At 42.1% G+C, this 13,043-nt stretch overlaps 1 protein-coding gene across 2 annotated transcripts in view; it reads left to right on the forward strand.

Moving 5' to 3' along the window:
- The window catches only part of ARHGAP8 (Rho GTPase activating protein 8), an 877,216-nt gene that overhangs the window by 311,056 nt on the left and 553,117 nt on the right, over positions 1-13,043 (forward strand). For both annotated transcript variants that reach the window (XM_086952738.1, XM_086952739.1), the window contains exon 4: positions 12,585-12,672. In XM_086952738.1, the coding sequence (XP_086808864.1) occupies positions 12,585-12,672 (88 nt within the window). The remainder of the gene's footprint in view (positions 1-12,584; positions 12,673-13,043) is intronic.

Consider the following 13,043-nt stretch of genomic DNA (forward strand, 5'->3'; position numbering starts at 1 on the left):
TGGTAGTAGGGATCTGACACCGGTTGCGACCTTGCCGTTGGCCCGTAATGCTAGGATATACAATTTTAATTTAGAAAGTATGCATTTGCAGGATGTTAGACTCGGCTAGGAAAACCTTTGTACTAGAGATTTGTTAAGGTTAGCCAATGAACATGTCTTCATCGAAATGTAATAAATGAAAATTGTACATGATATGAAACTTTTATTTTAATGTTTTAATTTTGTTTCATATTTTCATGAATACGGCCGGGAGGGTAACTCCCTCCCGCCTTCCAAAAGTTCAGAACTGCGTCCGTCTTCCCATCCTTGGGGATTGTGTTGGGAGGGGGTGACAGGCATCCCGGCCATATGGTCTGAGTCTAATCCACTGCCCATTCACCCGTGCACCACCAACCACCACTACCACCATGGGAGGTACGGCTCTGGTATGTATGGTATGTAGTCTAAAGTTTAAGATCTGTGATTAGAATAACAAGTTATCTACCTTTGGTGACTCCCTTTCTAGCGAATACTCTATCCATCCACAAAAACCTCACTTCTGTCCCACCTACCCATTCTGTGCAGTGGCCTCTCTTTTTACTTTCTAAAAAGGTCCCACAATGGAGATCTGCACATTGGTACTGGCAATTTATCCGCATCTAAAGACTCTGAAAAAGTCAAACAAGAAACCGACATTGGCATGCCCGTGCGGAGCTCATATGTGGCTCAGCTCCATCACTTCCAAGGTGGAACAAAGGCATTGCGCGACAGTACAGTGCCACCTTGATGCGTGTGGTAGCACTGCTGAGAAAAACTACTTGATCCAATCTAGCTTCTGGTGATATCCTAAAGTTGAGGAATCTGCAGTTAGAGTATCCAGCAGAAAGCGCGTTACTGAAGTTAAGTAACTTGTTCTTATTGTCATTTTGGGGATCGTAACTAAAAGAGCATCATCCAACCACCTTAAGGAGGAAATCAAGCAAATAAACCTTTTATTATTTCCAGAAAAGAGATGAAAAAATTGCACGATGTTGAGGTAAACTGACACCACTCATTCTATTCCAACCTATAAGCCATGATTTGGTAGCCACGATTCAACATGCAATAGAACTTTGTAGAAGACAGCTGCACTGAAAGCAGTTTGTTCTCAACTGCATCAATGATGAACACGTTTTTGCCCTAGGAGTACATCTTTCGTTTAGTGATTCTATACTTGCCTGTTATTCATCTGCTAATGCTGAATACTACTTTTCTGACTCCCTTTGGTGGTAAAGTTTATTAATTTGTTAATCCTCAATGTCTGTTCTTCACTCGTATATGTGTTTGGTTCTTGATCCCATAGATATATCCTACCTACCTCTTCATGTAAAGTGCTCTGATACCCACTAGGGTCTTGTATGCGCTATGTAAAAGTTTATAAATGAAATAACAAAATTAAAAAATCATCAATTGATTCCAAGGCTCTGCATTCTGATAGGCAGTGGAAATAGTTTCCCCCTGAATTGTCCTTGAAAATCTTCCTGAGTTACATCTTATAGCTGCACCTGGTGTAGCGGCATCAGTGCTGTCACATGCATTTTCATTAGATGATAATTAATTGGATAAATGCAAAAAGACAGTATTTGAGGTCTATATACATAACTTAGTAACCTTTGATGTCACACCATTAAAGGCTTTTCTGAAATACTATAAATCTTTAAACAAAGAATTTACTGATTAAAATATTTTTTTACTGGTAGTCCTAAAAACAAAACAGGACCGATTTTATGGCGGCGATAAACCTTATTGCAGTTTTTATTTGGACATTCGTAAACGCAAAAGAAAATAGGCCAACCAGTGTTTTGCATCGTAACAACTTTGTATGTCACTTCGTAAGGGAAATAATTTCTATAACCGCTAAGAACAATCATTAAAGCTAAGGACGATCATTTAAGCCAGGTTGCGCAACAAAATAAAAAAAGTCAACCGTGAACGATAGCGATCCATAGATAAAGAGAAATGAACACAAAATAAATAATAGTTAATGACCTGTACAGATATTATTCCAAATTACAAATTTCAAATATGAAAACAAAAATTTGATCAAACCAATCAATTTTATACAACCATACTGGGAGAAGGATATAAAAGAAATTAGTAATATTTATATTGCTGATGCAAGTGCACAGAGATCAAGATGTGAAGAAGCATGGAGGCCTCCCCCACCCAGGAGCATGTGTCACCCATGGCGCCGTGAGTCCTACCTGTACTGCAGCTGCACACGCGCCTCCAACCGCGCCTCCAACCGCTTGCACATGCCCAGGCAGACGAGGCAGCAGGAAAATATAACGGGCAGCGCTGAAGCACCTAAGATGGTGCACCCTCTGTTTTGCATGTCTGACACGCGCTCCTCCACATGTGCTGATCTCTCTCTCTCCTTCTTAATTCTCACGCTCATCGGAAGGAGAGGAGCGTCAGTACCACATGATCTCCTCAGTCCACGGACATAGAAAGGGGACTGTAGAATGTTTCCAAAGGCAGTTTTGCAGCAGTTCTTTCAGCATGGTACATTCTTTATGAATTAAAAAACACACTACTACATTTCTTTTTAAGGTTTTTATATGACCTTCATTATTATGTTGATACACACCTCAAATGCACTATACAGTTTAATAAAGAAAGGAGATGCTTGGAGAGGGCCTGTAGTGTGAGCACAGAGTTTGTATGCAGTGTGCACAGGAAGTACCGGTACCAGTACCAGTAGAGCACTTGCCGTGATTGGCTGGTTGTTGCAAACAGGAAAGTCAGTCTGGTGAGCAGATATTTACATGTGGTGGTGAAGACAGTACAGCACCAGTCTCTGTACCTGTTCATACAGAAGCCATCATGGCTCCAACAGCAGCAAGAAGAAAGAAATATGAAGCCAGTTACAAACTTAAAGTTGTACATTTTGCCATGGAACATAATAATTGTGCTGCTGCAAGACAATATGACGGTTCGGGCCTGGAAAGCAAATGAAAAAGCATTAAGGAGTATGCCAAGGGGTAAGTGTGCATTAAGAAGAGGCACCCCACATTGGCCAGAACTCGAAAAACATGTAGCAGACATGGTGAATGAGCATCCCCAAAGCGGTTATTAGGTGACACGAAATAAAATATGTTTGTTTACCCTTCAGTGGGCCAAATCTAACCCAGATCTCAGCAACAGATTTAAGGCCACTGTATCCTGTGTACTAGATTCTTGGGAAGGCATAATCTGGTATTGCGGCAAAAGACGAAAATTGCACAAAAATTACCTGCAGATCTTGATGCCAAAATACATAGTTTCCATCGCTACGTTTTTAAGCTGCGCAATGAACATGGCTATGCGCTAAGTAGTATCGGAAATATGGATGAAACTCCAATGAATTTTGATATGTTTGCAAACAAATCTGTCCATCCAAAAGGTGAAAAAACAATTTTGATAAAAACAACAGGACATGAGAAGTCCAGTTTTACAGTGGTACTAGCATGCACAGCTGATGGCGCCAAACTAAGACCAATGGTTATTTCTAAAAGAAAAACAATGCCGAAACTCAAGTTTCCTGTTGGTTGTTTCGTACATGTGAATCAAAAAGGCTGGATGGATGAAGAAGGGGTAAAGCTATGGCTTGATAATGTATGGAGCAGGCGACCAGGTGGACTTCTTCAAAAATGTAGTCTACTGGTGTGGGATATGTTCAGGGCTCATTTAACTCCCAGCACCAAGCAAAGGCTGGTAAGAATAAAAACGGATGCTGCAGTTATTCCTGGAGGATTGACGTCGTTGGTACAGCCACTGGATGTGTGCCTAAACATGCCATTTAAAGATCGCATTCGAGAACAGTGGAATGAGTGGCTGGTTCGCGGCGAAAAATCATTCACAAAAGGAGGAAACATGCGTGCTCCACAGTTGGATGTTTTGTGCAAGTTTGTAATAAAAGCCTGGAATGATATCGATGCAGAAACAGTCATAAAGTCTTTCAAGAAGTGTGGCATATCAAATTCATTAGATGGTATGGAGGACGACTACTTGTGGCAAGATGAAGAGGAAGCCGAAGCCGAGACCACACCATCTGATACGGAATTACCAGATCCATACGATGACTGCTTTACAGATTTACCACAAGATCTCATTGATTTACTTATGAGATCCGATGACTAAGAGGAGGTTTTTGAAGGCTTTTACAGGGAACGTTGGCAAATCCTTTAAAAATCGCTTGAACGTATGAAAAGTTATGAAAAATTTAATCCACTTGCACTGTTTTATGCACTAATTTATGTTTACCGTACATGTTTGATGACAAACAGGTATGTTCACAAGTGACTGTTTTTCATATGGTTCTAAATAAAAATATTGTGACTAAAGCAATATTGTTTATACAACCAATTTGTTTGAGTTCAGTCTTTGAGTGTGTACAATAAACGCTTAACACTGTCCTCTGATAAAGCCTTACTGCTCACCCAAGTGGGGGTAGTCTTATACGGCGAGTATAGCACGAAACCTACCATTTATCAAGAAAAGTAGGGGGTCGTCTTATACGCCGGGTCATCTTATAAGCCGGAAAATACATATATATATATATATATATATATATATATATATATATATATATATATATATATATATATATATAACGAAGAAGCACCCCACAAGGAAGAACTCAGAGGCCAGAGGGATTGCAGGGCAAACAGCTCGCTTTAATTCACAGGTAAGCAGTGGCGGCGAATGCATTTCGGCTCGAATGGCCTTCCTCAGCGCCCAATCACTGTGGCATGTCCTCCCACTATCATCATCTTCCTGTTAAAATATCTTCCAGCATATGAGTCCCCTCCCCCTTAAAGCAGTCGGCTCACCCTCAGCAGTTCGTGAAAAAATGTTGAACCACAAAGTCCAGAATGCACTGTGGCAGTCAATCCGGGTGGGTGGCGTGGGGGAGTAAGATGAGCGGCAGGCTTGTGCTGGATGCAGGAAGGTGGTGGTAGGCGCGCATCCATACCCTGAGAATGTCCACGGCTGCCTGTTCCTGGTCCCTCGTACCGCTACATCCAGAGACAGCACGCAGTGAATTCACTAAGCAGGGGCAGTCAATGCGGACTGTGTTCCCACATCGGTAAAATACCAAAGTCTCCCCAATGATACCGGAGGAGGACTAGAATCACTATTAAGCCCAAAATAAATTCTCAAAATGGCTATGCAGGACTGCGTTGGACTGCGCTGGAAGTGGGGGTAGTCTTATACGGCGAGTATAGCACGAAACCTACCATTTATCAAGAAAAGTAGGGGGTCGTCTTATACGCCGGAAAATACGGGATATATATATATATATATATATATATATATATATATATATATATATTTCTGCAGAAGCCTAGCCACTTCAATCAGAGGGTGGGGCTGGTGTGTAAAGATGGGTGCAGGTCCCGTTTCAATCTCAAAGCAAACCAGAGTCCAATTTATGGACCCAGGTAGACTCTCACTCCACGATTCAAATTCCCAAAGTAGTTTGTTCAGCTACGAGTTTCACCCACACAGGGGCATCATCACGGCCAGTTTGAAGCCTCTGTGTGGGTGAAACGCTCAGCCAAACAAACTACTGGGAATTTGAACCATGGCTTGCGAGTCTTCCTGGGTCCATAAATTTGACCCTGGTTTGCTTGGATATACATATCTATCTATCTAGATCAGGGGTCTCCAAACCGGTCCTGGAGGGCCTGATCAATGCCAGATTTTTAAAATTACTACATGTATCTCAATGATGATATCCCAAAAATCTGGAATGGATCCGGCCCTCCAGGACCGGTTTGGAGACCCCTGATCTAGATAGACAACTATATATATATATATATATATATATATATATATATATATATATATATATCAATACCCATAAAATTAGAAGCATGTTTTACAGGGAAGGAAGAGTTAACAGAAATCAAGATTAACTAAATAGTAGAAAATTCTAATTTCTTTGACTCCTCATACCTGCAGTGTATTGTTTAGAACGCATTAATGTATTGATCTGTTAATTTCTTATGTAAGAGTCACAGACAGCTGAAAGAATAAACATAAATAAATAAACAAAGGTTTCCATTCAATTCGACCCGTGCTTCAAAGGGTGATTTAACCTAATTTACTAATTTCATCCTTATTCATTGAGATGTTCTGAATGAACAAATTGACAACCTGAAATAGAAGCTGAATAAACATTATCAGCATAATATGGTAGAGTACCGAATTTCTGACCTCTAAAATGAATCCAGTTATGCAAATGCAAAGCTAATCCACGTACAAAAGTTATCGCTTGTTATCAAAGACCACAAAGAAAACTAAGACCACACTGAATTAGCATTAAAAACATAATTGTTTGCCTGGTAGAAACTGTCCTTGTATGCAGAAATACCAGGCACACATTTCTTCATTTAAATTCATGCACCTGATGTATTTTTTAGTGTCTTATAAACCATAAATCTTGCATAATATTGACCTGGCAAAATTTGCACTATTTCGTAAATGTAACCATCCCATAGCATGTATTTTTTCTCATGTGGCACGGGATTGTCCAGATGTGTTTGCATGCTGGAGGCAGCTTATGATAATACTATCTATGACCCTCCACTATCCCCCATATAGTCAATACTTCGTTAGGTTGAAGTCCCAAAGGCAATTAGGCAATTAGGCAAAAGGTATTATAGCACCGACCAGGTCTGTGTGAAAAACATCACTTTATTGAAACCAGTGCACATCACATATTCAAACTTGGCCCTTTGCCTTTCAAAACTAGAAAACTCACTATACAAAGTTGTTCACCGATGTTAAGTACCCGCCACCCTTATTATTCACTTCCCACAACACTGTATCACCTATTGAAAATGGTGGCTGGTGACCCCAAAATGTCCAGTTATATACCCTGGGCTATGTCTGTAGCACAAACCACCAGCAGTCGTCAGACTGTTCCGTTCCCCTATAATTCTGAGGGGTGGACCTCCATTTGGTCTGCTGCCCCTCAAAGCCCAATTGGAAGGCATGGCTGCAGGGGCGCCTTTTCTAGCCAAGAGGTGCATGCCCTGACATGGGTGCAAGGACCGCCACCTACACTGTTGGACAGGACAAAAACATTTGGCGACCTGCAGTGAGCGGGTGAAGAAATACCCTTCACTGCACCCCATTTCATTGTACCCTCTGGGCATCTGGGAACTCTTGAGATCATATTTAGCCAGAATTTGGGTAGGCCATGAGTGATACGCCTGGTAGTCTTTACTGTAACATTATCTCTGTAAAACCAGGGCCTCAACAGGGGTTATATATGTGTAGTGCTTACTTTATGAAAGAAAGAGTGCCGGTACACGAAGCTATACTCAGAAGATGGCCTCCCCTGCAATTAAACCTTGGCATGCGCATTACCAAGGCTGGTAGTTTTAAAAACCACCTCATACCTCTTTAATCCACTACCAGATCATCCCTGTCTTTTTATCTCACTCTTGCAGGTTCTTGCTTTCTCTCTTTGGGATAGTCTTTCCGCCTGTCTCTTACTCTGTCTTTCTCATTTGTGTGTTTTTCCCCCTCTCCTGCACTGGAGTGATGTAGAAGAAGGCTAGGCTGACCAGTCTGCTATTGCATATGCAAGGGTATGGGTGACAGAGAAGGAGTCTGATGCAAGGAGTCTGGTGGGTTGGTGGAAGTGAAGGTGGCAGTTTACGTATGCTGGTCCTATGTTGTGCATTGCCTTGTATACTTGTGTGAGGAGTTTGAATTGGCAGCAATTGTTTATTGTTAGCCAGTAGAGTTCTCTGATGTGTGTCATGATGTATGTGGGAGACCCAAGATGAGTCTAGCTGGGGCTTTCTGGATGGTCTGACGACGGTGGAGGAGGTAGCTGGAGATTCTGGCATAGAGTACATTGCAGTAGTATAGTCTGTTAGTGACTAGGGCTTGAGTGACAGTATGCCTGTTGATTATGGGGATCCATATGAAGATATTCCTGAGGAAGTGTAGTACTTGCAAGCATGAAGACTTGACTGCATTTACCTGTATGTCCATGTTGAGTTTGTTGTCTAGGATGATTCCCAGATTTCTTGCATGGTTAGAGGTTATATGTGTTGGACCAAGCTCTGAAGGCAACCAGGTGGAGTCTTGTGGGGAATACTTGTTCCTGAAAATCAGCATTTCGGTCTTGTCCGAGTGGAGGTTTCAAGCAGTTGGTTTTCATCCATTCCACTATGTAGATCATGCATTTGGTGAAGTTGGATCTGGTCATGGAGGACTTCTTGGACATTGAAAGGGTGAGCTGGGTGTCATCAGCGTTGTAAGTTATGGAGATGCCGTAGAATCTGATGACGTCAATGAGTGGTGCCATGTAAATGTTGAACAGAGTGGGGCTGAGAGATGATCCTTGGGAGACTCCGCAGACCATGTCTTTGGGCATTAGTGTAGGGTGGGAGTCTGATTCTCTATTCCCTTCCTGTGAGGAAAGAGCATATTTATTTCTAGGGCTGGACCATGGCTGCCTGCTGCATGAAGTCTTTTGATGAAGCTGGACTGTGATCGAGTATTGAACCCAATAGAGAGGTCTAGTAGAATGAGGACAGCTGTTTCTCCTCGGTCTAGTAAGTTGCGGATCTCGTCTGTGGCGGCGATGAGTGCTGTCTCCATGCTATGGCTGCTTCGGAAGCTGGGTTCGGTGTGGTCGAGAATATTGTTGAGTTCCAGGTAGTTGGTGAGTTGATCGTTGATTGATTGCCTTCTCCATTTAGCTGGGCACAGTAGTTTGGAGACAGGGAAGAAGTTGCTCATCTTTTTTTAGATCTGCAAATGGTTTCTTTAGGAGGGTTGAGACTGCAGCCTGTTTTCAGTCCTCCGAGAAGGTTATTGATGTGAGTGAGGAATTTGCTGATAAGAGGCCCTCTTAGGTTGTAGATATAATGTGGGCAGGGGCATTGTGGGGCCCCTGGAGTTGATTCTATGCATGATGAAGAATCTTCCTCTCAGAGTGTTCTCCAGTTGGTGAGGTGTGTTATTGCGTGGGAGGTAGTGAGGTTGCTGATGATGTCCTTGGGATTTGGTCGTTTGTCGAAGTTATTGTAGATCTTTTCGTTTTTGCTGTGGAAAAAGATGGAGAGGTTGTCGCAGAGTTCCTGTGAGGGGGGTGATGGAGTTGGCTGAGGCTTCTGCAGTGGAGAATTCCTTAATGATGGCAAAGATCTCTTTACTGTTGTTGAAACTGGTTTCGATCCGGTCAGTGAGGGATATACTCTTGGTGTTTCTTAGAAGGATGTGATAGTGCCTGAGAGCTGATTTGTAGGTTGCTATGGTGTCAGCGTCCTGGTTGACTTTCCATTTGCTTTCCAGCTGTTCAAAGTACCTTTTGGAGTTCTTCCCACTGTGATGGAAAATCAAAAGCTATTATTGCATTCGGGTGTGCAACCATACCTAGTCACAGTTGAAGGGGCGGGGTACAATAGAATGTTACTGACTCGCTTCCGTCTAGGGAATTTTCACAGATTAATAACCTTCCCTGTTACGAACGATTGGTCAAGAACTCTATGCCCGTGGCCCTGTGACGATTTATCTACTCAGTCCACAATGCACATTTTATTTTTTTGTGAATTTTATTCTGTATTAAGGAAAAGATGGATTGTCCCTATATTAAGGGTCTTAGGCTTGAGACAATGCCGCCCAGCCATTCTTATTTTACAACTTCTAAAATATGATCTTTTCACTAGCCCATTACCTAAATATCTGAAAACTGTGATTAGATGCTGGAAAACCAATGTGAATTACGGACCTGGCTTATTAAATTTTTGTAATTATTTTTATTTGTTAGGATAGTTTACATAACAGGTGCTAAAGGATGTGTTTAAGATTTTATGACTGTGTGTATATTATATGCAAATGTGCTTTTATGATTTAATCTTTTAAATCGAATGATGCTTATTTTTTATTTTGATTTGATTTGACTTCTGTGTACCAGAAGGCCTGTTTGTTGGTTCTATGGTGCTTATGGGTCTTGATGGGTGCAAAAGCTTCAGCATAGTTGGAAATCCTCTGGTTAAAGTGGGCAATGTCCTTGGATAGGTTGTTGGTGGTGTTTGGTTGGGCTGTTTCGACAGCGCTGCACAGGTCAGTTTCCATAATTCTTTCCAATTCCAGCTGGGTAGTTCGGTGCTGATGGGAGTTTTGGCTAGTGGCATGGAGATTTTGAAATAGATTTTGGAGTGATCAGTACATGTGAGTGATGAGGCAGGGTAATAGCTGATGCTGTTACCAGAGGTGAAGATTACATCTAGAGTGGCCTGGGCTGTGTGTGGGGCCCGTGACGAGCTGCGAAAGTCCTATGTTGTGCAGGCTCTTGAGGATGTCGGTGGAGCAGTGGTCGGGGGGGGTCTTCCAGGTTGAAATTGAAATCTCAGAGAAGTAGGAAGTCCTTGAAATTGATGGTGAAGGGGGTGATTAAGTCAACAATGGAGTTACTGAAGTTGCTTCATGGTTCGGACGGTCTGTATGCTAGGTTGCCCTTAAAGGTGGGCCTGTGTTTGGCTTGTAGGCCAAAGTGCATGTGCTCCATGAAGTGGGTGTCTGGTTCCGTGGCAGTATAGCAATTGAGGGTGCCTTTGAAATAATTACGAGTTCTCCTGGTTTTGTGAAGGTGGTTTCGCCGTACCATATTTTATCCTGCTGGGATGACCACAGCGATATTGGGAGATGAGGCGTGGTTCATCCAGGTTTTTGATAGGAAGAGGATGCCTAGTCTGCTGCTGCTGAGGAGATCCCAGATTTTAATTGTGTTTATTTTTTAGCAAGCTCTTGTTGAGGAGCATTCATTTGAGTTTTTGGTGCGGTCATGAGTGGGTAGTGTGGGAGTAAGTGTATGAAGTGAGTGTAAGGGCATGCTACTGTAGGTGAAGCAGCAGAGGAAGCAGGAGAAAGGTCCTATTTTATTGAGAGGGGCAGTGTGACAGCAGCGGGTGGATGGGTATCCTGGGTTATTCATGCAAAGGGCCGGTGCGGAGTAGTGACGGTGGGTGATCCGACCAGGGGTCGTGGTGCTGGGCGCTTCCAAGTGCAGATGGGCTTACCTGAAGGTGCAGCATGGTTGAGCAGTAGCTGCCATTAAGTAGATCCTGGAAGGGAGGCGGTGGGTGTGGCTTGGTGGGAATGAGACTAGGAAAGAAACTAGAAGAAGTAGGAGCAGTTAAGGAGTGGAGGAAAAAGCACAGCAGAAGAAAGAGGAGGCAGTGTGGGCCTGAAGGAGCACAAGAGAAAAAGAATGAAAGGAATGCAAAAGATTGAATAGAGAAGAAGAGTATGAAAGTTCAGAAGGAGGTAATCGAGAATGAAAAAAGGCACAAGAAGTTTTGAAAAAAACACAGAAAGTTTATAAAAAGGCACAAAAGTTCAGAATCGCAAAATAACTGCCACTAAGAATCTATAAACTATGGTGGAACCCACATAGCCTGTTTTGTCCTCATCAGACCATCAACACACAAATAGATCCACCTTATTGGGTCAATGTACGCCCCAACACATAGCAAATGAGGACTCTGGTTGCCATTTCCAGAATCATGTGTCAGCAAGCCAAAACTAAGACACTTCTGGGTTGAGAATGGAACCTAGTTCTTGAGGAAGTCCTGAACAAATCTGATCACCCCCTGATTCAGTCACCTGTGGATATTCGAATATTGGGAGACCTGCTGATAGACTTTTCCATGGTAAACCCGTGAAGTCTTGCACCCCGCTGAGAGTGACTGTACGTTCATCTCTTGTGGCATTGACATGGACACGTATGGATTACATTTTGGTCTTGCTCCCACTTTTGGGACCACAAAAATACAGTCTTCATAATGGGGTGTCCGATCATGACGCCATTCAAATGTGGCTGGAAATGGGAGTACTGCTGCTCCCTCTAACTTAGATTATCAAGGGTAAAGTGGTCAGAGTACAAGGGCCGACAATGACGGTCAATGAAAAAATCTGGTGGAATTCCATATTCAAGATGTCCATTTTCTACATCTATTCTAAATGATCAGTTAGATAAATTTGGGGAAATATGGGATGGCTTCATCCGAGACACATAAGATCTCTGTCCCTGTGGAGCCAAGTATGACACATGGGGATTAAGCTATATAGAACTAGCTTGGCCATAAAACAGAGAAGGCGTACAGATGGTCTTCTCACAGCTAAACATCATCTGTCCACTGCTAATAGTCCGAGAGAACGTTGAGGAAATACTAAAACAAAGGGCGAGAATTCACTAGCCTCTGGGCTGAGTTTATAATATGTTTATAATCCGGCAAGTGGTTTACTTTCTATCCAGGGGTAAATCCATTTAAAGAATCTCAAGGTTTTGTTAAACAGAGCTGAAGTCTAAAATACTCAAGTATCCGAAATAGAGGGGAATTAAATAAGTCAGTAGTAGTGAAGATGTATGTATGTCGGTTTTGATTGTATTGGTATTGACGGTATAAATGTCGGGTGAAAAAACTTGTTAGTTTTTAATCGCAATAAAGAGTCTTTATTAAAAGACTGAAAAAAACTTCACTGCACCTGTTATTCCTCCACTGAATGGTTATATTGTTTAAACGTCATTGATGATTTTTCTTCTGTTTCAGGTGATGACAATTCTGGAAGAATGGTGATTACTTTTAGTTGCTGTCGTTTGCCGCCATCTTATCAGCTTGATCACGTCAGGCTCCTCGAGTAAGTGTTCGCAAATGTCTGCCTTCCTTCACTAACTAATCGATTCTATCACAAGCATCTTTACCCAGTGCTTCAGTTCTTCAAGAGTCACCTAATGTTAGATGTTGCATGAACTATTAAGGTAATGCGACAATTACATGAATAGAACCACTCTCTGGAGAAAATGTGCTTTACTAGGAAAGTAGTTCCATTTCGATAGCTTCTTACTTTTAAAAGGTATTGATGGTTTTCTAAATATTATTTAGCTTTCAAGCAACAGTCTTTTACATCCCCCACAAGTGGAGACCAATTTTCTGAGCATAATGATCATACTTTAAAATGTATTTTGGGCTGATGTTGGATCACACAGTGTGTCACAGGCTGTGTGTTTA

This window comes from Lissotriton vulgaris, chromosome 1_2 (assembly GCF_964263255.1).
Source record: "Lissotriton vulgaris chromosome 1_2, aLisVul1.2, whole genome shotgun sequence".
Lineage (NCBI taxonomy): Eukaryota > Metazoa > Chordata > Amphibia > Caudata > Salamandridae > Lissotriton > Lissotriton vulgaris.